Source organism: Melozone crissalis, unplaced genomic scaffold (assembly GCF_028551555.1).
Source record: "Melozone crissalis strain CALT ecotype California unplaced genomic scaffold, PUWL_Pcris_2 ptg000013l_1, whole genome shotgun sequence".
NCBI lineage: Eukaryota > Metazoa > Chordata > Aves > Passeriformes > Passerellidae > Melozone > Melozone crissalis.
The window spans coordinates 40,686,446-40,714,308 of record NW_026535791.1 but is presented as its reverse complement, the minus strand read 5'-3'; the positions used below and the strand labels follow the sequence as shown (position 1 = coordinate 40,714,308).

At 41.6% G+C, this 27,863-nt stretch overlaps 1 protein-coding gene across 1 annotated transcript; it reads left to right on the top strand.

Moving 5' to 3' along the window:
* The first annotated feature begins 262 nt into the window (after nucleotides 1–262).
* CD99 (CD99 molecule (Xg blood group)) lies at nucleotides 263–27,588 on the top strand. The gene is made up of 11 exons (XM_054271817.1): nucleotides 263–374; nucleotides 16,154–16,192; nucleotides 16,538–16,588; nucleotides 17,059–17,091; nucleotides 18,003–18,044; nucleotides 18,193–18,225; nucleotides 19,609–19,683; nucleotides 21,129–21,170; nucleotides 21,684–21,794; nucleotides 22,591–22,647; nucleotides 25,740–27,588. The coding sequence occupies exons 1-11, from the start codon at nucleotides 314–316 to the stop codon at nucleotides 25,763–25,765; spliced, it is 570 nt and encodes a 189-aa protein (XP_054127792.1). The 5' UTR covers nucleotides 263–313; the 3' UTR covers nucleotides 25,766–27,588.
* The last annotated feature ends 275 nt before the right edge of the window (nucleotides 27,589–27,863 follow it).

The window sequence follows — 27,863 nt, the reverse complement described above, 5'->3', positions numbered from 1 at the left end:
CGGTCAGGGCTGAGCAGCACGGCGAAGTTCCACACCTTTATCTCTGCCGGCAGTGAAAACCTGAAGTTCCACTCCTTTATCCCTGCCGGCAGTGAAAACCCAATTCCCGGCCCCACCCGCCGGCTCCCGGAGCTATCCCCCTCCCAGCTGAAAGGAGGGCCCTGGGGCGCGGCGGCCCGAGCGCGCTGGGGCGGTGCCCCGGCCCCAGGGCGGTGCCGCCCTCGCCGCCACAGGAGCAGCTGAGGCGGTGCGAGGAGCGGCTGTGGGTAGCGTCTGGTGTGTGTCTGTCTCCGAGTTTGTGAGGCGGGCAGCCATGTGGCGCTGGAGGCTCCTTGTCTTGCCGGTGCTTCTCGCCGTCTTGGTCTCCGTCAGAGGTGAGGAGGGGTGGGAGCTGCGGAGCGGCCCTGCCGCGGCTCGGGGAGGCAGCGCTGCCCTGCCCTGAGCCCCTGGGGCGGGGGCCGAGCGCTGCCGCTCGCAGCAGTGCGGCTCGGCCAGGCTGTCCCGGGAGCGAGCCGGGCGGGTCCCTGGCTGGCCGTGTCTCATAGACCGGGGAAAGAGCGCTCTCCCCCTCCAGGCTTTTATTTTTCCTTCTTTCTTCCCATTTTACTGGCTGGAAAAGTATTCCTGAGCTTTCTGCCCGCGTTCCGCACTGGAAACTGACTAGTTTATCATGAATACATGGTCCTGGCGCCAGTAGGGCCCTTGGGTGCAGGGTGGTCCTGAAGGGGGGTTCGGCTCCTGGGGAGCTCGGCCGGAGCGCAGCTTCCATTTTAGGAGAGAAAGCGGAGTCACGGCAGTCCCAGGGCATCGGATGGTTACTCACCAGACAGTCTGCCGTCACACGAGCGCCTTTAAAAAATAATTATGGCAAAACCGCACGGTGAAACACACTGGTATGTTTTCTGAGAAGCTTCTCGTTGCTTCAGTATGTATCAGGAAAAATTTTCCTGAACCCTGATCAAAAAAGTCTGTATGTAATAGCACGTTGGTATTTGGTAAAAAGAAACATTTGGGGGTGGAGAAAGTAGTAAAGTCCCCAGCAGGAAGGTGTTTTTTCCAGGCAGAGGACTGCTGAACTGGAATATGCAGTCCAAACTGTCATTTCCCATTCATATGACTTGTTTTTAAGACATTTCTTTCTTCTTTTTACTATAATAAGCCTACTTGTTGCTATGCCTGAGTTTTTGGGGTTTTTTTTCAGGTACTTCATAAAAGCAACACCTCAAATCTTAAATATTTACCTCTTCACTGTGAAAGAGAAGGAGAAATGCATGCTCTTAACGTTGACTGGAAGCCATAGGTTAGTGCACACGTGATGCCAGATAAGCAGTTTGACAGCAAGGCTGCTTGAATTCAGTTCTCCTGGGGCCCTGTTGTGGTCTCGATTTGCAGGTTGAAAAAGCTGAACTCTTGGAAAAAACAGTACAATTTTATAGAAGCCGGCTTTAAAACTGACAGATGACTCAGGCTGCTTACATTTATCATCTTACTACTTGTGTGGAACATTTCCTCCTCTGCTTCTGCAAGCAGTCCTCGTGGTTGTAAACAGCAAGATCTTTGCTGTGATGCTCTTAACAGGTGGAAGTACTTGAGGCCACTGAGAAAAAGTGTCTTCCTGTACTTTTTGCCAAGAAGTGTGGAGATGAAAAGAGATGTCAGGATTGTGTTTTACTGGAGGGAAGGTGCACAACAACTGCCTCTAAGGTTTTTGTTTTGAATTCTGAGGAAAATTATACTACTACTAAAAGCAATCTAAAAGATTGCTTTTAGAAAGCTAGTTAATTTATATGAGTGCTGGTTAATGCCAATAATGCAAACTGAGTAGATAGGTTATAATTAGTTTGGATACTTTTTCCTTAAACAGAATGTGTAAGAATTTGAGAACTGCAGAGAATGTCAGCATGGAGAGGGTGGGGCTCTCCAGGGGAATTTCAGATTTGTGCTCATGCCATCTTAAATGACAAAAGCAAAACCTGAATTACATGCATTTGAAAAACTTAATTTCACTGTTGGTGGACTGTCTGTAGCCTGAATTTACAGAACTACTATAGAAAGTTAAGCGTCTTGCTTTATCAGCAGTTCAGCTATTTTGAAACTGTGTGGAGTTGACTATTTTCACTGGGGGACTGCCTGCTTTCATGATTCAGGCAGAAGAATTTGTGCTCTGGACTGATAGCTTCTTACAGGATCATTCATTTTAGGCATAGCAAAGTTGCTAGTGTTAAATCAATGTTCAACATATCAACAAGGGTTTGAATGTATTATTAAGCAAGGTTTTACTGTGTTATTTGAGCTTGCTTAGAGAAAGAGCTCACAGTTTTAACCTTAAAGCTGCAATTTAAGTGTTGTCTTATCTGCCGAGTATGAACTCTGCCAGTCTGGCAGAGCTGGAATTTAGATACCGTTGGGGCTGTATCCATAGGAAGGTAAAATGTGAGGTTTTGTATCACGTTTCTATAGGCAGTCTGACAACTTGCTCCTCCTGAGAAGCAGGATCTCTGCTTCTCTTCCTTTTTTTTTTTTGGTCTGGTGCCCATCGAGGCATGCACTGAGATGATTCAGCAGATGACTAATGTGCACTGAGTTAGCTCTGCCGAGTGTTTGAAGGGTGTTCCTGCTGGCACAAGGGAGTGGCAGGGCCGTGCACGGGAGAGTGGAAATGAGATGGCGACGGGGAAGAAAGGGCAGGAGGTTTCATGCTGTGGCTGGCTGTGAGGTGTGAGACCAACTCAGCCTGCAAAATCATCAGGTTAGATCTGTGTCTAATTTGAGGCATGTGGTTTTCAAAATACAAGGAAAAAAAAAAAGGATTAGGCAGCATGACTTCTGTAAAATGTGTATGAAGACCACAGCAGATGAAGAGTGAAACAAAAAAAAAAGCCTTGCATGATACTCTACATGTGAACTTGATGATCTTAGAGGTCCAAACCAAGCTCAGTGATTCTCTGATGAGCAGCAAGAAACTGCTGTATTCAGACACAAGGCTCAAAAGTCTCCCTTATCTACTGCAGAATGATCAAAGCATGAAAAGCTGTCTGCTTACTGTGGGCCTGGAGTTTGGACTGGGATATATGGTTTAAGTATCTGTTGCAAGTCTTGGGGAGAGCTTTTTGATTGAAACACAGCTGCCAAAAGGAGGTGAGCAAAATACAGGCTGGAAAATGAGGTACCCATGTTGTAAGATCAGTAGCCTGGGGTGAAGTGTGGGTGGAGATCCCTCCTTTCTAAGACCTCTGTCATTACAGGGCCCTGAGTAAGGGAAGGAAGCACTTGAGCTCCTGAATTCTTGCCGAGGCAATTCAGTGTTGAGAGAGGTGACTAGTTGGGTGGAAGATGGTGAAATGATCCTGTCTGTAATCCAGTAGATGGAGCTTTCAGCTGGGACAGGGAGGTGCTGTAGGGACTTGTGGAGACTGAGCTCTGCTTTCTGGGCTCTGGAGCTGTTTGCCTTTTAAATCTGATTTTAAAAACCTCAACAAAACCGATAATAAGCCAACAAGCCACCCCGTAGTTTTCATTGGAAAAATTTCAGTAGCAGTGCTAGAATGCATACATGGCAGCATGAACATGAAAAACAAAGTGCTTGTTTCTCCATCTTTCTGTTTCCTCTAATGTGAAACAGCTAATAATTTTTTCATGTGGTGTTATCTAAAATGGCCACTGCACTGTTATATCAAAGTGATGTCACTGCAACAATCCATAAGCTTTCCTTAAGCCATAACTGTTAGTTACCGTGATTTAACTTGGCAAGAGCTCAGTGTGACTCAGCCTACTGCCATCTAGCCAAGACCAATTTCAATATTTTCCTGATGTTACTCTGGTTCATATGATTGGTTTGTCTGTGCTTGAGACTCTTGCCTACTTTAACTCTTGCTGTCTTGAATTTCCCACTGAAATGACTTTGTTCTTCATCAGGTGTCAGCTGTGTCAGAAAATGCAATGATAGTAGTATTCATTGGTTAAGATCATTTTGACAGGAGCATTCCACTTTCTTCTAGCCTTCTGTAAACTGCTTTTGGCACAGGAACCTGCTCTTTGGAGTCTAGCAAAAATGTTTTGAGAGAACATTATGAGCAAAACAGTTGCAAATCGTAGGACTTTTACTTAACTTACTGTCAGTTAATGCAAACTTCTAATCATGGGTTTGAGAATTAAGAGAAAAAAGTTGATCCATCAAACCCTAAAGGTTTTAATTTTAAGCCCAAACAGTCCCATCTACTCTATATCAGCTTCCCTGGTTTTCACTGCAGGTTGTGCTCAGCCCATCTTCTGCTCCTTTGCTGGGGTAACATGCAGAGCAAGGAGGTTGTAATGGGCTTAGTGGTGTCTTTCTGCTTCTCCTTCATGCTGATCTTCTTTTGCACCTCTTCACTTTTTAGTGTTCCAGCCACTATGAGGGTCACTTATGGTCCCTCAGGGCTGTCACTGTTCTGTTGTGGGTGGTCCTGGTGTGAGTGGCCACACTCCCTCAGGGGTGTCTTTGCCATAGTACCTCCAGGAGGTCTCCTGTTGGCATGGACCCTCTACTGCCCAGAGCACAGTCACAGCCACACACTCCCTCTCCAGTCTCCCTCTGAGTCTCTCAAACCATGTCTTCTTGTGTCTCCTGTCCCTGCTGGCTGACTCTGTGTGTGCTCCAGCAGGAATACTCTGTGCTTCTGAGACCAATAGAAGGCTTGGTGTTGTTGGAATTTAGGATCTTTCCTATTGCTTCTTTCTTTCATGGAATTTTGTCTCATCTGTCACTAAGAAACCATGACTAATACTTAGGAGATAGGAAAAAAGTTTCCACAGGCAGGGTGTAGCTGGCCACTCTCTTTGCTGGGGGATTTCTCTTGGAGGGGCAGAGATACCACAAAACTGGGCTGGGGAAAAATGGGGCTAGGGCAGGTCGTTGCTCTCTCAACTTTGGAGGAGGATGGTTGAGATGCTGCTTGGTGGGGGAATTTGCTGCCAGAGCCCAGCCCTGCTCTATTTTCTCCTGCTATTACTCATGAGAGCAGCCATTGAACTGGGACCTTATTGGCACCCTGCCTCACTGGAATGGACCCTTGCCATCTGCTCGGGTGCCTCAGGGGAAAAAACCGATAGCCCAGCCGTGTCCCCTTTCCTGGAGGGTGTGTCTGCCTGCCTGCATGCGGCAGCTGCTGAGGAGGAGCCCCGCTGCCGCTGCCCAGCCCTGCTGCTTTCTGCTGCTGCCTCGGGCTTTTTCACTGCACTCTAACCCACGCCCCTGCCTGCTGGGACACCCCATGGCCCCTGCAGCAGCTGTGGAGTTTCTGCTACCTCTCCTGCTGCCCGGGCTGAGCCCACCCTGGTGTCCCAGCCACCTCTCCGAGGTTCCTGCTGCAGCCTGTTTTTGCCATGCCGTCCATCCACCATTACTGAGGGTGACATGGCTGAGCTGTCCCACAGCGCCCCCTGCAGGCGCGGGGGGATCACGGCACGGCCCGGCCGGGAGCCAGCAGCGCCCCCGCTGGCTGTGACCGGAACTGCAGCGAAGGGGAAAGTGCCTGTGGCCAAGATGGCCGGGATTGGATTCCTCCTGGTGCTGTCTGCTGTGGCTGCCGCTGTGCTGGCGTGCTTGTCTTCTTATCCATACACATATGGGAAAAGGAATAAGAGTTCTTTACTATCTTTGCCTGAAATCCCTGCAATTTCCAAGTTGTAATAATTCAGCGGGAAGGGGATCATGGTCTCTTTTTCAAGGGAGGTTTCCTCCTTTTCAAACCAAGACAGGTGTGCAGTAGCAGTGTCAGTGCCACTGTGACATAACTGTAAGTGGCACTGGGCAGTTCATGGCCTCTACCCAGACAGGGCAGCCTGCTACTGAAGCCCTGCCAAGTTCATGTCCTGTACCTTCACTGACCAATGGAATAGAATCCATAGGATGGTTTGGGTTGGAAGAGACCTTAAAGATGATTTGGTTCAAATCACCTGGGCTCTTTCTATCAGACCAGGTTGCTCAAAGCCTCATGCAACCTGAACACTTCCAGGAATGGATCATCCATGCAGCACATTCTTGAGCAGCCTGTACCCAGGAATTGTTTGGACATAAATCTTCAAATACTTGCATCTTCTGTCTCCAAAACACATGGTATGCTTTTGAAGTAAATTAAGACTATTTATGGTATGTAACAGCACATATCTAATTTCCTTATCATTTTTCCATAGGCCTCTTAATAGGTAATTCCTGGTCCTCAAGTGATAAGGACTTCTTCTTTAGGGATTTCAATTGCTGCTGGAGGATAAGTTGTGTTCTAATTCTGGCACCCCAGGGGCTGGCTGGTACTTTGTCACCCAGTTGAAATTGGGATAAATGGCTGTCTGTGAGACTGCTATGATGTATTCCTACATTTGTGTTGACTGGCTCCCCCCAGCTTCAAAGAGTTGAGGTTTGCTCTTCCTGGAGTGCAGTTTGACTGAGACATTGTAGAGTTCTACCTTTCTAGATGCCAGGGGATTAGAAGGAATATGATACACCATGTCTGCTCCACAATCTTTCCCTCATTCTTCGATAGCTGTGGTTTTGATTACTGCTAAGCCTAGCCAAGGCTGCATTCCATCATGCCAACACACACCTGTGTTTGTTGCATCTAGGGTGCCACCTACATTATCTTGCCATGTAGAAAATCTTCTGGCAACTCCTGTCTGACTTTGCTGCTGCATGGATTGGTGTTGTGAATATAAAGGGGGCTGCTCTACTTGCCAGGCTTCTTCAGACTTCCCTTTCTCCCATCACATTTACTGTTTCAACAACTTTCCATGCATGTCCTATTATTCCACTGATTTCACACCGCCTGATGCTTGCACTGTGGCTTCTGAGATGAGTCTAAGCTGTGTTTTCTCCCTCAGTACATAAGCAGAAATTTCATGGACCTACCTGGCTAAAAATAGCTTTCTTTTGTGCCCACACCATAATCCTGTATTGGCAAGTCTGGTTAACTGATCAGCCTGGTTACTATGTTTCTTAAATTGCCTCTGAATTTCAGATGTTCTTATTTACAACATATGTTCAAGTTCTTTCTCTGAGTAGCTCTTGTATTACTTTCCATTCTTGTGATGCTGGAAATGGTTTTCCTCATTGCTGCTGATTAACATGACTCCAGTCTTTGAGCCATTTCTGGACTGCATTAGTGATGACTCAGGAGGCTGTGTATCTGTATTCTCAGGGCCACTGGGGCTCCCAAGTGTGCTCTAAGGCTAACAGAGGCCATTGCTTCTGCAAATTCATGGCAGCCTCTTCAGCAAATAACTTGTCATATTTTACAGCCTTCATGTTCATTTGCTGGCTTCAGATTAATCAGTTCAGGCTGGGGAAAGGCAAAGATTACATGGTGCCCATTCCTTAGTACTGTTTTGAAGGTTGTTCCTTCAATCAGTATAGCATCAATACCATGGAAAAATTCTCCAGAGATGTTGCCTTGAACCTTTGTGGATGGTGCCATGGAAGATGGTAGGGTTGCAATTCCTGTCCCTTGTACCAGCCAGTTCCAGATATATTGCACACCATTCCAGGTGAGGGCAGACCCAAAGCTAATGTTTGGAAGGTTGCTTGGTATCGTACAAGGTAGTTTTAGTTTATTTTTCATTTAAAAAGGGTAATTTCTCTATATGTTTATAAATTCTAGTCTGGGCAAGATTTCCCAGCTTGCTGCCGAAAATTGGTTGCTCCTTCCACAGGTACAGTTTTCACCTGTTGAAAATAAATGCAGTGGTACTCATCACAAATTCCTTTTAAACTGGTTTAGCCTCTGCATTTGATGTGACTGTGAAGCCCAGAATAATGAGATCCAGAAGATATTTTTACAAAGAATTCCAGAAAGTCATAAGGCAAATTCCTGTGAAAATACACGAACTTACATCTTTGTGGTGTAAAGCCTATTTACAATAGTGTTTTTAAATCCTAAATGGGTTTTTAAAATGTAGAACAGTGCCTTTAAAATATATAGTTGACATACCAAATGCAGGAGTAATTCAAACATGTTTTGGGAAAAAGATTATTTTAACAGGAAGCATTTACATTTTAAGTCAGCTCTGATCACACAGCACCATTGGTTGTGTAACAAATGAATTTGTTTTACTCCATGCACATTTCAGCCAGTTGGGAAGTGTCCACATGCTATAAACACCTAAAATTGGCCTAAACACCTAAAAAAAAATCCTTAACAGTACTTGTAAAAGAAAAGGAAGGCCTCTTGACTGGAGCAATGGTTAGGTAAATGCAGATGTTAATTCTGCTCTACTTTTCTCATAGCTTGCATCCTGTAAAACTCCCATTGGATTTCTTCTTGGTCCCAAATTTTTCACAAGTAATGGTATCCATTTCTTGATATGAGTAAAGTATCCACAAAGCTCATTTCACTCTGAGCCCAAGAGTTTTAATGATGGTAAAATCAAACTTTTTTTTTTTTAGGATAACAGTCATTCTTTCATTGGTTAAAAGTTAAACTCAGTGTACAAGTTAATATTTCCATGAAATAGAAGTTCTTTTCCATTAAACACCCATCAATTTAATTGGTAAAAATCTGATTTTAATTATCAAACTGTCTTTGTATGCTGTTTTGCTTAACCACAGAAAAATATTTCTTGTATATTTTCTGTGTGTGAAGAAATCTAACATTCTGAGGCTAGCATAAAGTGAAAATTTCTGAAACTCCGCTATTTCCAGGAAAGCAAATTAAAGTGATATTGGTAGGATTACTGTTTTTATGACTGATGCAAAAATATTACACTCTAAACCTTCTCTTTCTGGAAAAAGTGCAGTTAGAGTGTTTAGAAATATGTTTTACCACCAATTTTTTTGTTCCCCGTGATTTGGAAGAGAAGAGTAAACTATGTGAAGATGAAAGGAACTAGTAGTGATAGTAGCAGTGGTAGAAGTGAGATGTGAATAAGAAGTGAGGCTGTTGTGATGGGTAGTGTACAGTGTTTATTAGAGCTGATGCTATTGTTGGACAAACCAGGCAGCTCTAGAGTCACACAAGTCTTTATTAAATTTAGAAATGAGATTTTGGGATACGCTTTGGGGGAGGGGCTTGGGAAATTCTTTGCAGAAAGCTTTTAGATAAGTCTGTCTTTTTCTGCATTTTATATCGTTATGTTTCAATCGGCTGATTCTTCCCTCACCTCCAGCTACCCAGACCTGTCTGTGTTTTTTCAACACCAGAAATGCCTTCCTGCCTACTCTGTGGTTCTCAGTCCACCCTGGATGCCAGGCCTCTTGCAATTGGATCCCAAATTCAGTGGTTACTTCACCATCTATTCCCTGCTCTCTCCCTCCCCAAATGTTGCAAATGGTTATTGAGACATCTCTTCTTCACCTCAGAGCTGTCCCTGCTTGTCTTAGCCAGCAAGTTTGCAATCGGATGTACAGTATTCTTCTCCACGGTTCTCACAAAGACTTTCAACTTTCCTTTTTTCTAATTTGGCCTTCTGTTAAGGTCTTAGTATACAAAGCAGAGATGTGGACCTTTTTTCCCCAAACTTCAGGCAAGACTTGTGATTCTGAAGCTTGTGGCTGTAGTGACAACTCCTCTGCATCCAGATGTCTCCTCTCTCTCCCTTCCCTGTCAGTGTTGCTTCTACTCCTATCCCTTGGGCATTGCCATTGTATCTTTGTCATTGGCTTCATTGCAGTTCTGTGTCCTGGCACGTCTCCTTCAGCCTGCAGTTCTTACCTGGCCTGCATCCATTCTTATTGTTTTCCTGTGATGTTCTATTAAATTTAGTAAATTTGTAGTGCAAACTAAGTCTGGCATGTGAAATGGCAGGCTGCAAGTGATTAGCATTGGAACATAAAATCTAATTTGATTTTAAGTGGTGGTACAGAATCAAAGTGAAGATGATGCAAATAATTCTTAGAGTGGACATGGAGAATTCTTGTTAAAGGTTTTGTCTAAATATAGCAGTAGTACTTTCACAAGATGCAGTTGAACTGGAAATGCTTACAGTTCCACTGTGAACGCATTCCAGCTGTTTTTCTGGGCTCATGAACACACTGAAACTACTGAGAACATAGCCTTGGTACAAAAGGGAAAACTTGCCTTTTTCCTCAAGTACTAAAGGATAGGAAGTGGAAAGGAAAACCTCTCAACCTTATTTTAAATGAGAAACAAAACTTACACCATGTTTCTGGCTTGCCATGTATTTGTGCAGACTCCTGTGATTCAAATCATTGCAAACACTGTACTGAGTCTGGTTTCCTCAACCCACACCTTCCCCACAGGAAACCCTCATCATAAAACCCAAAGTCTTTCTCTTTCTGTTAGCACAGGAGGTTGTAGCTCATTTCAAGTACGCAGATTAAAAAGCCTGAAGAGTCTTTTTAGCCATAACTGAACAAGCCACAGTTAAAATGAAGAGCCTGGAAAACCAAAGTCAGTTTTACTGTTCAGTTAATGTTTCTGGTTAGATTACAGATTTTGTTTGGACTTTACTATTAGCATACAAACTGTATGGAATTGTTAAGAATTGTGGTCAGGAAGGTAAAAGAAACAAGCTGTGAAATTATCATTTTACAAGTATCAACAGACATAGAAATTCTGCTTACTGTGAATCTTCATTTCAGTGTGCTGCTACAAAAATAACACTGTTGATCTGGCTCTGTAAACATTGCAAGTGTATATTTCAAATACATTTTATTTTAAAGAAGGAATTTGTAAATGAAGATCCAAGTTCCATTAATTTGTTCAACATAAATTATAATTTCACTTATTTTCCTTGATCAGAGTGAGGATTATTTACCAGTCCAACAGTTGAGGTTTTGGGACTGGTGCCTATGCCAATTATTACGTCTGCCAAATCACAAATTTTGGGTTTTTAGTACTTCATCATTTCTTATGCCAGAACTTCACCATACTTCATCTAATGCAGATTGCCCCAATCTTTTGCTCCCTGAACCTTGCTGCTAGACTTTCTTTTTTTCCTCTGAGCCCCCCACCACACTGGGATTCCTCTTTCTTCCATTCCTTCCTGCCTCAATCCAAGAGGCCACCAGAGATGCAGAGTATGAGGATGCAGACCAAACAAAATGCTGATTGATTGCAAACAAATTCCTGACTGTTAGTTGTGGAGTGAAACCTTTAATTATCATCTTACACACTTTATTGCTGTATGAAGTGTTTTACTGATTTGGGATGAGCAGAAAAAGCACACAGTCATGCCTTGAAGTCATGCCCCAGACATCACACAGTTGCCCTGAAGACACTTCTCCCTTTCTCTGCCCTAGACTGGGCAGGGTACTGAGCTATAGAAATGCATGAAGAGATTTGGCTGCTTGTGATGTGGCTGCTGTTTTGAGGTACACACTTCAAGTCAAGAGGCTGCCTGGAAGTCAGTCAGAAAGGTTCTTATCAGGAACTGCTGAAGCTATTGCTAGATGTAAGTGCAGAAAACCTCGAGGGATAACAAGAGTCTTCAACACTGAAGAGGGAGTGGTGCTGACACCATAATGGCTTTGAACTTTGGAGGATATTCTGAAAATTTGCAAGGATTGCACTCCTCAGTCCTTGAGGACTGAGATGCTTTCAAATGTTGAATATAACACAATTTGACTAGTCATTGACACCCACAGTATTGAGTACTAATAATGGTAAAACTTCGGAAAGCACCTGTATTTCTTACTGCTTTTCAACTAATCCAGACGTTCTTGGAATCAGATTCACTTTCATTATCTGTGATGCCAGCCAATACTGGGAAGGTTTCTTAGAGGTGTTAGAGAGGTTAGGATGCTGTGACATTATGTTGGTTGCCCTGGCATATATTTTATTACCTCTAAGCTTCTAAGAAATAAATTCAGCATTTACAGGGCCAAGCTGTCCTTTGGTTTCTTTTACTTTAGCATGATCAATACCAAAGTGTCCTGTAAAATTCCACTACCACATTGCAATGCAATGTAAAATGTGAACTATTATACGTTAACAAAGTTAATATATTTTTATGCTACAAAACCTGATTGATATAATAGTTGGGAGGGAATCTTACATAAGAAGAGTAAATGTGAGCCTTGTGGTCAGAATGCACCTGGTTATGGAAATTCAGGGTATGTGAGTAGTAGCTGCAAGGCTTGTCAGCTTTTTGAAAGCTTAAAATCCTGTCTGTTGAACAGCTTCAACTTTGAAGCTGTAGACTGTAAGCAACATGTAATTAAAGAATTTTGGTGTCTTAGGCTTATAAAAAATGAACTACTGACATTTCTTATGCCAAGACAACTTCAAAAGTGTCTGAATGCAAAGCAGGTGCACAGTCCTTATTGATCTTGCTGAGATTTGGAAACAGATTTTCTTAAGACTGCTGCAGAGCTCTTGATCCAGCCCCATGATCACAGAGGCAGTGGTGGAGATCAGAGAGGTCTTGGCCCATTGTGAGCTTCCCTAGAGGAACAGTGATTACCCTGAGACCTGGGAAGAGGGGCAGGGGTCCTCCTTGCCTGCTCCAGGGGGTAAAGGACAGGGCTGGCTTTGCTCTGTTGGTGCAAGAGAAGGCAGTGGCAGCAGTGGCTCTGGGGCTGGCCTTGATGACATCAAGGAACTTCATGCTTAATGCAGAGAGTGGCCTCAGCCTGGTTTAGGATTGCTGTGAGGAAGCTGCCATGAACTGCTGCACACAGATGCTGACAAGCCCATGTTTCTGTCTGCCAGCTGTGTGTTGCTTTAGTCCCTGAATTGACACAAAAGGTAACTTAGTAATAATTGAAATGCTCACTAATTTTAGTAATGCATTTATGTTTGGTAAGGGCAAGTACATAGGTGAAATAGCATTAAGCATAGTATATGGTACTTGCAGTCTTCAATTGCGGTCAGGCCCTCCTGAAATTACAGGTAAGAAGAATGGAACAAAAAATTCAAATAAATACATCCAATGACTTTTGATTGCTTGCCATGTGGATTCAGTACCTTTGCTAAATTTTGCAAAACACTTTTCCTCTCCTTCTACTTCACATCCCAGTGTTCCCAGAACTTGTCATTTCTTGGTGGAAGTTTCATGCTTCCACCACCCAAATGTTCTTCTAGCAGCTCTTGTTAGTGTAGCTTGGGTTTCTGCTTACAAACTTCAGGAAACAGAGCAATGTATTTCAGTTTTCATTTATAAAAAGAATTGCAGACAGAGTGACTTACTTTATTTTTACTTCTGTGACTTTGCAGCACAAGGAGTATAGTCCAGTGGCTAGGATTGGCCCATGTCACAGAACCATAAGCTGCTGAAGCTGGTGCCCTTTCAGTCCCACCCTCTGTTTCAGAAGGATGAGCCCCTGCAGGTTCCCCAGGACTGTGGTCAGCTGGGTTTTACTGATTTTGAGTGTGTGGCGGTGGTGCTTTTCTGCTTTCTGCAGTGGAATGTGAATATGACCAATCTAATACTGCAGCATAAGTATCTGAGAGCAGTGACAGGTCTTTTCAAAGGTCTTGGCACTATAATTTGCTTACTTGGATCTCTTGGATACCCTCTAGTTCATCAACTATTCAAAGCCTGTGTTTGCTCTTTTTCTTTTACCTACTGTTTTCCCCCCAGTTAATACAAACTGTGTTGGTTACTAGCAATGGCCTGGTGTAGATCTGTGGGGGAAATTCAGGACTCCTGAATTAAGTAACCAATATGATTAAGCAGAAGCTGTCTATTGTTTACATTGTGCATTTATTTATACATTCTAGCTCTACTGCCCATGCTGATCATGCATTTCTTATTGGTGTCTTTGCTTGTCCATGCATTTTGCATGCACTTCTCAGAATATGTGATTGGTTACAGTCCAGGTGGCTCACAGCTCTCTGGTATCTCCTTCTTGTGGTCTTGGAATTCTGTTTCTTAGCTTCTTTCTTATTTTAGCACAGTTTGTCTTAGAAACCTTGATGGATTCCAGAGAGCCCTGAGAAAATTCTGATAAGAACAGTTACAAGTGAAATGGCTGGTGCACACTGTAGTCTGAGTGGTTCAGGTACTTTGCTACAGATCTGTCTCTTGAGATCCAGGTACTTGAGATACAGAGGTGAAAGGAAAATAGTGTAGACAATTCTAAAGTATTCTTGAATCTGCTCATGCTCCTAGGAGCTAGAAATACCTGCTGTATTCTTCTTCATATGCAATACAATATCTGCTTTATTTGTAAGTATTCTTGTTTAGACTAAGAAAATGCTCAGAAGCCCAACTGCTCTGGGTGTTCCTTAAATCTGTAGGGAGTGCAGCATATTCTTGCTGACTTTTCCTTCTTGGGCCCTGATAGCACCTTTTGTTCTTTATCTCATTGTTTTATAATTACTTTTTTACTGGAACCAGCTGAATCATACTGAGCTTTTCTCCTTTAGACTAAGTTAGTGAACTTCTACTTTAGTAGGACCCACCCATACCAAAAGTGGAGTGAGTACATTTATAAAAGCAACTGCTTTAAAGACATAGGAAGGCTTGTCATGAACAGTGGAGAAATAACTTTGTTTGATGGGAAAGCTCACGTCCAGCACATTAGAGGGCAGATTTTTATTGTAATGAGTTCCATAACCTAAGTTTTGACATTTTTTGCTACCTTACCTCAAAAAAGTAGTGTATATGAAAAGCCTGATATGCTTGCTGCATGCTTGGAAAGCAGAATTTTGGTTTCAGAATAGTAATTTCAGTCAATAAAGCATGATTATATTTTTCTTTTATTGACTCTCAATTTTATTTATTCCTCTGTCAGAGCATTTTTTATGTGGGCTTGGCAGTGAGCGATCTCATCCTAAATTATTTCTCTGTGAAGTTCATTTGCAAAATCCCTTAAAATAGCAATATCACTGAAAGCCCACCCTTTTACAAAGGTTTCCTCCTCTTGAGGGAAACCATTGCAGCTGAAGCCATTCTGAGTTCCTGGTCTGAGTTTTATGCTGGCAGCGGGAACTCTTCATGTAGCCTCTTTTCTACTCCAGGTAAAATTTCAGCTCCACCAGCTTTCTGTAAAGTTGAGTGTATGTGCTTGTTTTTCCATCTGCCTGGAAAGAAACATAGTTCTTGACAAATACACAAACCAGTGTGATGTTCATTGTGTTAGTGCTTTACCTTTGACTTCGAGACAGATGGTGTTGTCAGTTCCTGATGGTCCCTGCTCTGGGTGCTGCTCTGGTGGAGTGTTTTGAGGAGTGTATTTTCAACAAATTCCTCTGCCTGCCCTCTTGGAGTTACACTACCAAATTATGATCAGTTCCTTCCAGCTTTTATGGGGCTGAAGCAGTATATTTAGATGTCTTTTTCTTGAATGGCTGATAGCTACTTTCAGGCCTTTTTCTTTTTCCACGCTTCAGTGAAAGTAGGGATGGTGAAAAATCAGAAACACCCCAAACAGTTGCTTTAGCTATCCACTTATCTTACAAGGCTCTGCTGTTGATCACACCACCACATTTGTGCTGTGAAATCAGTTTGTGTCATCTGTGTCTTGAGTTGGTGTGTTTGCAGTTGGCTAGGTAAGCAGCAGTAACTCTAGCACCTGATTTAATACAAGAGACTGTTCTTTTCCTAAGGACTGAAAATAGAATCTAATCTCCGTGTAGTGGAAACCCCATGGTGGTGCCAGCTGCATTTAGCTGTGTTTTAGGAAGCTGAAAAAGTGCTCAAGATCATACATGCTAATATCTTAACCACCTCCATACTGCTAATCCTAGTTAGGGGGAAAGGTAAGTCATACAAACCCATAAAAATTAATTTTTAATGCCAAGGTATTAACTCCATTACATAACTTCATAATGGCCTTTGTGCTCCGAAGCTTTTCTTCACACTTGAATCTTGTATGCTCTCATGCATTGGAGCTGTCCCCCAGCTTATTTTGTGGTTCAGTGGAAAGAAGGGTGGGAAAGAATATGCTGTGGGTGGCACTAAGGAAACATGCAGTGGCAGTGGCAAGAATAAAGTGCATTATTGGCTGCAGGAATGTATGTTCCAACCCTTCAGGTCATTTCTATAGAGCCAGTTTTTGGTGTGGTTCCCTTTTTTTCTGAAAAGACATATGGATAGTGACCTGGAGAGATAGAGAAGAATGTCTGTCTTCAACCCTGACTCAAAATATTCTTCTAGATTGACTCAGGAAGCAGAAAGCATGCTTCAAGATCGATCACTGACATGTTTATGACTTTATTAAATGTTGGGTTTGAGTAAGAAAAAGCAGCGTCCTTACTGTTTCTTTTATCGTCTACAGGCCAAGATGACTTTTCCTTAGAAGATGCAATTTTAGGAGGTAAAAAAGTTTCTTTCACCTGATTTCTTGTATTTCTGATGAAATAGATTGATTTCTTAGTATTACTGCATGACCAAGCATGACAACTTTGCCACGTATGGTTTGTTTAAACCTCAGTGGAACAATTCAGCAATGTGTTTGTCAAGGTGTTGACCACACAGCACTCAAATTTGTCTTTTGAAGACTTAAAGATTTCTCTTTGAGGTGAAATTGTCTTGCTGTATAGATTTGATCTTGTGCATTTTGATGTATAGGCATGTACTTAGATTTGTCCTTTGTCTTTCATGTAGCTTCTGAACTGTGTGTTAAATAGTATTTATTTTTTTCCCTAACCATATCTGACAGAAAGTACAAAGAAGCCTCTTGTAACTCAGAAGACACCATCATCAAATAAAGGTGAGATCTAATTGGCTTGTAATGCCTTTTACTGTAAAATCAAGTGTAATATATGTTCCAATTTGAGATCCTGAATTTTTCTATTTAGTGGCATGCAGGGTTGTGATTTTTCTCTAAAAGAAAGCAGTCCCCTAACAGCAAAAGGATTTCTTAATTTTGGAATCTACTCTCAGAAATAGGTTTTGTGATTTCACAAAAAACGCTGTGAAAGTTACTTCTGTGGGCTTTCAGTCTACATGTTTGGAGCTTGCTCACCTTGAGCTGGCCCTTGGCAGGTCCCATCATCTCCAAAAGCAGCAAGTTGCTTGGCAGGTAATGCTGGTAACTTTGTAGGGCTTTCCTGTGAGTCACTGATGAGTGAGCACATCTTTCATTTGTGGAGAAAACGTTGTGAGGTCCATTTTGTTTATAAAGTAGTCTAAGAGTACGTGTTTTGTATTACATTTAAAACTTCCCTTCTTTCTTTGTAGATGATTTTGACTTGTCTGATGCTTTTGATTTTGGTGAGTATTCTGTTTTCCTGGATACTGCTCAAATATACCTGGTGCAATGTCTATCTATCCTTTATGACCTAAGTATAATAAGGCACTGAGTTTATTAGGGTAGCAGACTGTTGATGAGAGTAACTGCTGCCTAGTTTTGTTTGTTAATCTTAAGGTTCTGGATCACCAAAACTGTAGGAATTTCAACAATTTCTTAGCCAGCTTCTACTTGTTTCATTGCTGTTTTTTCACTAGATGGCACTGACTCCATAAGCTTACTTATGGAAGTAAATGTTAATTCCAAAGTAATCTCTCCCATTTCAGGAAGTATTTTTAGTAGCACAAGAAACATCAATCTGTTATAAATAATTTGAAGAAAGTACTTTTTCTAATGTGAAGGTTGTGACAGAACTGTACAGAGATAATTTCTAAGACCTCTTATTTCCTATTTTGTGGTAAGCCAAATGAAATGTCATTGTGGGGACCTATATTCCCTGTACTTTGTCTATTTTACAAGTGAGATACTAGACTTTATATTTTATTAAAACCTGGAAATTTTAAAAAAGAAAACAGCCAAGTAACCTGTACCTGCTAGAATAATTAAAAGAAACTCAGCCTTTGAAATCAGATGTGCAAACTAAAATGCTGCATAAGACTTAATGAGTTTTTCTGTGTATGTTCCATCCTAGCAAGGATCTGACATGCTGGTTAATGTAGCAAGAAAACCCTTATTGGCATTAAAACATAGTTTCTTTAGCTAAAATAGCCAAAGAAATACAGCATTGGCTAATGAAAAGAAAATTACATGGGGAAGTTTTGATATAATATTTTAGGTCAGATCATCTTTCAGTTTCACTCCATGCTCTGCTTCTGGTTTCTTCACACTAGTAATTTTGCTCACTTTATTCTAACTCTTACTTGTCTACATACAGGTGATCCCAAGCCACAACCTCCTGCAAATCCTAGAGAGACTGGTAAGACTGATCTAACAGGAATTTCTGAACAGTAAAAGAGTATTTGTTAATCTCTCCTAGTCCCTTTGAACATAACTGTGTTATAGTCTGGTTTTGTTATCTTAACATTTTCTTTTTTTTTTCTCCTAAATCTCTCTTCTGTTTTTAGATAACCCCAAGAAAGATCCACCTAAAGAATCTGGTAAGGCTTCTAGCACAAACTCTTGGTTTTACTGTCTCAGTTACACTTCCAGTAATTGATCCTTGTCAATTGCCTGCTATGGATGTCAGGTGTGGCATACATCAAACACTGAAGATTGAGAAAAAGTTGTCTTGCAAATAAGCTTTGCACCAGTCTTGAAATTCCATAACAAACCTGTTGAATCACTTTCACTTAAAAACAGGATGATGTGAGGAAGAGGCAGGATAAGACTCTGTGTGTGTGTGCTTGGGGCAATGCTGTACTTGGCTGCCTGTGGTTAAGCATCCATGTATTGCATTGAGTTCTTTCTTCTCTACAAACTGAATCCCTTCTAGTCGTGCTCAAAATTAAGTAGCAGCTGCCTGTGATCTTTATTCTTAAAGGATCTAAATTAAAAGGAAAGCTCTAAGTTAAAGAGTTGCCTTTTTTTTTTTGTTTTGTTTTGTTTAAAGACCCCATTAAGAAATACAACTCTTTATGTTTGAAAGATAGGTTTTAAATACATGTCCTTTCCTGCATGTTCTGCTTTAGAGGTCCTCCCTATCTTTGCCTAACCTAGAAAAAAAAAACAGATTCAGAAGGATGCAGGTGTGATGATGCCATTATTCACACATATGGTGGTAAAGAGCCCTGGAATGCAAGCCTCAGTTCTTGCTCTTTCACCTGATTTGCAGTAGATAACTTGGATTTGATTCTTGCATGCCTCAGTACAGTGCTTTTGGCACCCAACTAAAACATCCTCTGATGCAATACTTTTAGTTTTTCTGCCTGAAAAAACTGATTTGCATTGTGTAAACTAAATATTCATTTGGCAGCATTGGGAAGGAGGAGAAGGTGCCATGAGGGAGACAGGAAGGCTCCATGAGGTAGGGTTCATAGGGAAATGGAGAGGGACTACTCCAATGTCCTGCAGTAAATCAGAGAAGGGAATTACACTTGGACTGTTTGAGACTTAGAGACTCAACTCTGAAGAATCATTCACAGTTGCAACCTTGAAAGTTAATGGTCCTTTTCTGTCCACATTGTTTCTTTGCTTTCACAGGACAGTGAGATTTGGGCTTTTAGAGTTAAGCAGCTTATGAGGCTCCATGCTTGCTTAACCTGATTTGTGCAGTACTACCTGCTGTTGGACAATGACTTCTCTCAGTTGTTCAGGAAGTCCAGAGAAAGGAGTGCTGCTGTCAGACTCTGTAGTGCTGGGCAAAAGGGACTTGACATTGTGAGGTCTTTTAAAAGGTTAAATGCTCTGACTCTAGTGCTGAGCCTAAAGCCACCACAATTTCAGCTGAATCGTCTTGAGAAAATTTCCATGTTATTATATGCCTTGATGTATCTTATTCACTGAACTTAAAACATGCTAATGTTATTTGTATTATTTTATAGACAAATTTGATGATTTAGATCTACTGGATGGCGGTTTACCAAGAGAAGGAGGAAGTGATGGCAGTGGCAGCAATGGTAAGAGAGCCGCTTGTGCTTCCTATTGTTTCTGTGCCTACCTGAGCTTTCGTTTAAAGCCTGCTCACAAGCTGGTTAGACAATTAGAGACCTGGTTAGAGCTGGTTAGCTCTAATTTGTAATGCATTTGGTTCTGGTATCTGAAACCGAAGAGCATATTTTTGAGTTCAAAAGTAATGTGTTCTGTCTCTGCCAGAAAAAAAGCCCCAAATACTTCAAGGGTAAAACTGGTCTAGAGCAAACATTTTCAGTGATTTTTTACTGTTATGCTAAGAAATATGGCTTCTAAAACTGAAATGTGAATGCACTGCTTACTTCAAAATTGACCATTAATGTAGTTTTTAAGGTCATCCAAGTGCTATTTTTGATCTTTTATGACATACTCTTAGTTTTTTTAGTTATTGTAGGTAGGAAGCCTAGGAGTGGGCCAGAAGAGGGTCCACCTTATGTTCTCAAAGATTTCCTTTGTCCCACAGGAAGAACTGTCATTTACACTTCCAAGTGATGCTTAGCCTTCACTTCTTTACTGTGGTGGTAGTGAGGCAGGTGAGGAAGTGAGAAGCTGTAGATGCTCCATCCCTGGAAGTGTTCAAGACTAGACGGGATGGAGCTCTGACCAGCCTGGTTTAGTGGAAGGTGTCCCTGCCCATGGCAGAGGAGTTGAAGCTTGGTGATCACTAAGGTCCCTTCACCACCATATGATTCTATTCTCTGAACAGTATAAAACCATTTCATAGCTTGCCACACTTTTTTTGGTAACTGGCTATGCCTAACGTTACTGCTTTACTGCAATTTTAGTATTTCCAAATCAGAATTAGTTTTAAGTATCTTGATGGGGTTTGGGATGTGGTGGTGGTTACTCGACTTCTCTGAAGAGCTGTCCTAGGTGGAGACTATTGATGCCACTGTTTCGGGTAGCTTCCTCCTTCCAAGGTGCCTTTGGGGCAGTACTTGAAAATTGGAAGGGGCAAGAAACATCTGTGGAGACTTGTGTGGTGGTTTCATCTGCACAGGTTCCTGCCTCAGTGGTACGAGTTGCACAGTGACAAATTTAGAGTTAGCATTTATAGAACTTCTGGCTTGCTTGTGAAGAGAATTGCAAAGGTTGATGAGGCTGGGATTTTAGGAAAAGATGGTTCTGTGGAAATACAGCTGAATGTTACTCTGAAATTATATGAGTTCTCTGTGGTGGTGCACAGGCTTATTAAACTAGATTTCACAAAATGTTATTAGCTCGTTTTGTAGAAGTGCTGAGCACTTAGGGCTGGAGTTGGCACTGCTCTGAGCCATGCTTTGAAAACAGAAAGTTTCAGTGCCAGTTTAACACTGTATGGATATAATAGATGGCTTGTATTTTTGGGTAATTAATTGACAAAATGTTTGTCAATTATGATATAAGTGTTCTTTAGACATATAAAATGTAAACTCCCCATTTATTTTTACAGAACGGAAGGGTCCAGCTCCAAATAGTGACCAAGAAAGCGAAGGTAAATGCATGAGTGTGTGTGTAGGATGTGTTTAGATGTATGAAGCTTGTTTTCTTGGGGTTTCTGATTGCTAATCTTCTGCTAGAATGGTCACTGCTGGGAGTGGGTTACAATTAAAAAGCTTTTGTGCAATCTGGAATTCTTTTAAGCTCTGCTTCCATAGCCCTTTAACATTTCTATGTTAAAAATGATTCCCAAGTGTTAAGGTCTCAGAGATGCTGGTGCAGTGATCGCATGTATACAAAGTAGATATGGCAATGAAAGAGTTGCTTTTTTAATTAGTGGAACTTAAAACAGGCATGCTTAAGTTCTTTAACAATGGGCACTGCTAAGAAATCAGTGGTTGTAAAATGAGAGGATTCATTTTTCATTGTGCACAGAGTTGATTATTACAATTTCATGTAATTTCAGTTTAATGTTTTTTGGAAGTGTTCACAGTGTTTACTTGGAGACAATATTTTGATGTGGCTTTCAGCTCTGAAAAATGTTTATAAACATCTCTGTTTTTTTCAGGTTCTCAGGGAGTATTAGCTGGAATTATAAGTGCTGTGGGTGCTACTGTAGTTGCATCAGTAGGTAGTTTCATTGCTTACCAGAAGAAGAAACTCTGTTTCAAGCAAAGTGGTAAGAGTTCCAAATTAGTTTTGATTCCTACTGTCTAGAGAGAGGCATTTTTGTATTTATATATGAACTATAAATTGATCCTATGCATAAAGTAGTTGTAATACCCCAGTGAATTTATGTTCACAGGGAGTAACCTTTCCTACTAGTCATCTAAGACTGACAAATTCCTTGCCCAAAAACTAGGAGGACTCAAAGCTTTACATTTCCTAAAATAAAAACACTTCTGGCTAAAATTAAGCAGGAGAGACTGCAAAAAATACTTTTTAAGGAGGATCAAGTGAAGGTTAGGGTTAGAGATTTTTCATGTTGAAAAATACTTGGTAGTTTCTAATTTTGTAAATTTTGGCTTTGTGTCTTCACAAGATGCTTTCCTACTTATTAGTTTTATGACAGCTTACCCCAGTATTCATCCCCAGATTAATCTTCTGCAGTGATATACTGCTTGCTTCCTTTCTACCTAAATAAGATATAATTTGGATAAGAAAACTTTGGGAGTACTGTGGGTGATAGGATGGGCAGAAGCTTTGGTTTTGTCTGTTTTAGTCTTTCTGACTGTTTAGTGAAGGGATAGAGCAGTCATTCAGCCAGGCACTGCTGTTTTGTAACTTGGTAAATCTGGAAACCAAAGAAGATCTCTACCATGTATGTTAAAATTAATGTATTGACAAAACAGGGCAACTCAACTACTGTCAGCCCTTTTTTTTTCACTGCTGCTTCTTCTCTCAAGTTATCTCTATTTATCAAGAACCTCAAATATAAGGGAATTTGAATGCTAAATATCTGGTTTTTTTCCCAGCAGATGAAGAGAATGTGAATATGGATAGCCACAGGGGAGCACAATCTGAGCCACCTGGTAAGACAAGAATCTAGATGGAAGATCAGCTCTTTGCTGGGGATCCTATAAAATGCACTTTATTGACCATACTGGAGAAAATGAATTATGCTGTTCTGTTAAAAAAGAAACAATTAACAATTTTGGCAGAATATGGGCTGACAGTGTGCCTAGGTAGCCAGGAAGGCCAGTGCCATGCTAGGCTGTATCAGCAATAGTGTGGCCACCAGGACCAGGGCTGTGATTGTCCCCTCGTACTTGGCTCTGGTGAGGCCACAGCTTGAGTGCTGTGTCCAGTTCTGAGCCCTTCACTTCACGAAGGACACTGAGGTGCTGCAGCATGTCCAGAGAAGGACAGTGGATCTGGGGAAGGGCTGTGAGGAGTGACTGGGGGAGTTAGAGATGTTTAGCCTGGAGAAAAGAAGGCTCAGGGGTCATCTTTTCACTCTCTGTAACCACCTGAAAGGAGGTTATAGCTGGGTGTGTGTCAGTCACTTCTCCCAGGTAACAAGTGATAGGACAAGAGGAAATGGCCTCAAACTTTGCCAGAGGAGGCTTAGATTGGATATTTGGAAAAATTTCTTCATGGAGAGGTTTGTCAAGCATTGGAACAGGCTGCTCATAAACTCTTCAGGAAAGCACAAGAGTTGTCATCCATGGAGGTATTTAAAAGATATATAGATATGGCACATAGGGACAAGGTTGGCAGTCTTGGGGTAGGAGTTAAAATGGATGATCTAAAAGGTCTTTTCCAACATAAATGATTCTCTGATTCTATGGTTTTACCATGATGACAAACTTGGAACTGAATCAAGCATTCATTGCCACTTTTCTCGAGCTTTTTATTGAACAGATTTTTTTATTACCTTGAGAGTGCATTGAAATGCAGCAGCTTAGAGAAAGTGAAGAATTGAATTTTCTCTGCAAAAGTATCATTAGAGGCAATTGTGAAAACACAAGCCTGCTCCATCAGTGTCATGGATAACTGCAGTTGGAAGCTTATTAGTGCATATTTTTTCTGATTAGAATCTGAAATACTTTCTAATTATAAACTGACACAGAACACTGCAAGAATGTATAGTAAAAACTTTATATTTGGACAGTGATGAAACTACACTGGAAACAAGGAGGACTGAACTCACTAACATGTTATGAAGCAGTCCAGCTGGAGAAGGATGGTCCTTCATGGACGTCCTGGCTGGCTATCCAGCACCGCTAGCCGTAGCGGGGCACTATCCCGATCTCTGTGGCTCAGGACCGTGCCTAAGGCAAACGCTCTGTGCTGTGACAGCAGCATTACCTTGTGGTAGGACGTGGCTGGGCTTATGGCTACAGCCAGCAGAAATAAGAGGGCGCTCTCCAGCTGTGGTGAATGGAGGCTTATGCCGACAGCCAAAGAGAAAGATGGGGAGGTTGCAACAGCTTATAAGGAGGGAGGGAAACAGGGGAGGAGTCAGTCCTTGGACAGATAGGGTTTCAGAGGGGAGTGGGATACAAAAGATTGATTTAGGGAGAACACCAATGGGGATAACTTGAGGGTGGGGCCTGGCCCCTGAGCTAATCACTTGACACTCTAGCTGGAAGTTTCTAGAGAGTTCTAGAGAGAAGGGTGGGAGCGCTGAGTGATGGACAGGGCACCAGGGAGGGATTTGAGAAAGGGTACATCAGTCTCCAAGGCAACTGGGGAGGAGTTTGGATAACTGGCAGCACAAGGGAGGGAAGGGGGAACCAGGGCAGAACCATTACATGATAGGGGGGAACAGAACAGTCCAACTTATACAGACACAACACAACAGGTGAGAGCTGTGGAAGGATCTCATTTAAAGCAGCAAACACTGAGAACCTCACCCTTCCACCTATGGTTGTGTAGGGGATTTGGATGATGGAGCAGGTGATAAGCTCCAGGAATCCATGGACAGAGCTGGAGGAAATGGTGTAGGGGAAAACTTGACCTTGTGCCTGGTCAATGAAGGAAGAAGCACCATAACCTCATGCTGAAGTTCATTGGTTTTGAAGTACTGAGTATTAAAATCTCAAAGCAAGATATATATTTGCAGTATATTCTTCTGTGAGTTTAAACTTAAACCTGCAGAACTATTTCTGGGTTTTTTTATAATTGAAAAATAATTATGCCTTAATTCTCTTGGGTATTTCATCAGTTTGTTATAAACTTCCACCTGGTTCATTATCTTCTTTATAAACACTTTAAGCTGCTAAATATATAAAACTCTCAAGTACAAAACATTTTCTTGTGACTGGCTGTAAGCACTGAAGAGACTCAGGTATCCTCAATTCAGCTGTGCATTAGGGAAGCAAGTAGGATCATTCAAACTCCTCTACCAAAGGCAGTTAAAATATGAGCTGTAGTTGGGTTATGCTAAATTTGTGGCCAAGATTCACCAGAACTCAAAAGTGAAATGCATCAGATGATGCATCTCTTATTTTAACCAGCAAAGTCACACTTGGGATGTTGTCAAATATGGTTACTTCTACCTATTGATCTAATCTAATATTGATGTCATATTATGTCCCAGATTTCATACCTCTGTATGTTTTGCAGACAAGCATGGTCATGTGTTGAGCTAAGGGACTGGGCAGCCATGGTCATCATGGTGCTGCTCCTGATCTGAGTTCTGGGAGTCAGCACACTGGTAATAGATGTGCCTCCATGGCTTCCAGTTAGAAGCAGTCTCTCATTAAGCCAGGTCAAATGGCATAGCAGAACAGATCTGTGTTTTAAAATCTTGTGTAAACCTGTCTTTGACTTCCTGAACCTAGGAGCTTACTTTGAGTAGCTTGCTTTTTGTATGAGCAGCCTGTTTGCATCTGCAGGACCTGCCAGCCTGAACTGAGTGCTGGGTTACAGTGCAAGTGTAGATAGCTTCCCTCTATGTAGTAGGATGTGATTATTTGTGTGAGAAATCTGGGTGCAATACTCCTTGCTATGCAGCCTGTTGCCTTCATAGAATCAAGGCTCTGCTTTCCTAAATTTATCACAGGGTGTCAAACATCTGCTGAGTGTTGTTGACTGCATAAACTGTTACATAGTAATGTATAACTTACGTTGTATGCTAACTCGGTGCACTAATCTTGAATTGGTTTTCACTTTTCAGTTCAGCGCACACTTCTGGAGAACTAAGTTAAAGGAAGAGTGGTGAAGAACAGATCTTTGGAACTGGATAAACAACCCGCATTCTGTCAAAAAAAAAAAGAAAAAAAGGAAACAAAAAAAGCATAGCAAACAGCAGAGCCTGAAGTTTCATGAGAAAACATGAAACTTGTGTGAAACACCTCTGGGACTGTGACTTAGATCTGAGTACTTCTGTATGGTTAGCCCTGTGAAGCATTGTTGCACACCAATACATGGCCTTAATGACAGGAGTGTAGAAGTATGTTGTGCCTTTACATTCTTTCCTTGACTCCTCTGACAAATAGGTGTGTCTTAAGTGCATTCAGTGTATTTAACTTTTCCTTACCTCTCCAAAACCAATATGTAATTATGGTTTCTGTTATGTTATTGCTCTCAGGCAATACAAATACTTTTTTAAATAACCTGAACTCAGTGAGTGGACCAACAAACCAGCTTGGTGTATGTTGTGGGCACCTGAAAGCAAACAGCTCACTGTGGATGGATGGTGGATCTGGGTGTGGGTGCTGCTGATCCAATCTGTGTGGCTGCCTGGGACAGCTGCCAGGGAAGAGCTGCTTGTGCTTGAGCATACAGGAGACAAACATTCTGTTTTGTATTTAGATTTTTTTTGCATTGCATCTGTCTGGTACAGATTGAGAAAACCCAAAGTTAATGCACACCAAGCCTTCATCCTTTCTGGCTCTTCCTGCTTGGCAAGTACTGAGCTGGTCAGTTGTGGAAAAGCCTGTTTTGCAGATTAGAAGCATAATTGGACTTTGTATTTCTGGTGACATTGATGTTTGGCATCATCTAAAAAGTTGTGGATGAAGAACTTGGGAGTGGGGATTAACATTTTCAGACTTCCATAGCCAAAAGCTTAAGTAAAGATAGTGTTGAATTCAAAAGGCTTATCATACATGTATAAGGGACAGAAACAGTGCCACAGTTCCAAACTACAAACAGCAAGAGTGACCAGAACAAGCCAGTCTCACTTCATGGGCATCCACTGAACAGTAGAAATAGCAAACATGTGAGAAGTGCTTTTGGACTCAGGAAGGATTTCCCTAGGGTGATCACCTATGGTTGCATCTTCCTCTGAAAGCACTTGTGACCAGTGCTGTGGCTCTTGAAAGCAACAGGAAGGTTTCAAGGATCTGTGGAAACACAGAAAACTACAACTCATAGCAGCTAAAGGACTGAATTTGGAATAATAACTAGTTCTGTCAGGAAGGAATGGTCTGACCAGTTGTGTTGGCTTTCATTCTAGTTGCTTTAAATTTTCATACAGTTTTACCATTTGTGTCCTATTAATGGGCTTCAGCCATCTGCAAAGTTCTGCAGGAAGATGGCATTTCTTGGAATATTTTAGGACTTAGAAATTAATGAATTTGGATAGTAAACCTGTAAATATATCTGTACATTCAGACGTGAATGTATGCCAGGGATAATTCATTTGAGAATTTCTTGTACATGTTTCTTAGCTTGCAACAAAGCTTTACACAAATTTTAGTATTTTCTTATGGAATTAATTTGTAAGTCTCTTTTTGCCCTATGTCTGCTTTTAGTATAAAAGTGCTAAAGCTTTTAAGTGTGTTTGACTGTGCAAAAGTGATTCCTACATTAGCATTTGATTTATGTAAATACAAAGAAATGTACTGCTTGCCTACATGAATAAACAGATATATCTATGCCAAGTGTTGAATAAACAAAAATAACTGTTTGTTAGGGATAAAATGGCAGGAGGAGCTCAAATTAGCTTTTAGCTAACCAAGACTGTTGAATCCGTTTTCAGCTTTTGTGAACCCAAAAGTTACTTACTAAGACCTATCAACATTGTGATTTTTCTAAAAATAAATTAAAAAAAAAAAAAGGTTTGCGTGTTCTTCTCCTCAGTAGTTCTGAAAATAAAAAAACTTGGTGCTCACTCTCCTAGGGAAGGACCCTTTAAATAGTTTGGCTACCATCAGCAGCTCGGGTTTATTTCCTAGAGACGTTTTAATTATTTTGGAATGAAGTTGGCCAGAAGCAGCAAAGCTTTGTGTTGCTTACCTGTGTGAAGTGTAGAGAAGACATCTGTGTGTGAAGGACAGGCATGGCTTTTGAAGAA

What these genes read in the sequence shown, in the direction of transcription:
- CD99 (XM_054271817.1), top strand. Translation starts at nt 314, where the DNA reads ATGTGGCGCTGGAGGCTCCTTGTCTTGCCGGTGCTTCTCGCCGTCTTG. An exon ending in TGATGGCAGTGGCAGCAATG is followed by an intron (nt 19,684 to 21,128) that starts GTAAGAGAGCCG and finishes TTATTTTTACAG; the next exon opens with AACGGAAGGGTCCAGCTCCA. An exon ending in AGCACAATCTGAGCCACCTG is followed by an intron (nt 22,648 to 25,739) that starts GTAAGACAAGAA and finishes TTCACTTTTCAG; the next exon opens with TTCAGCGCACACTTCTGGAG.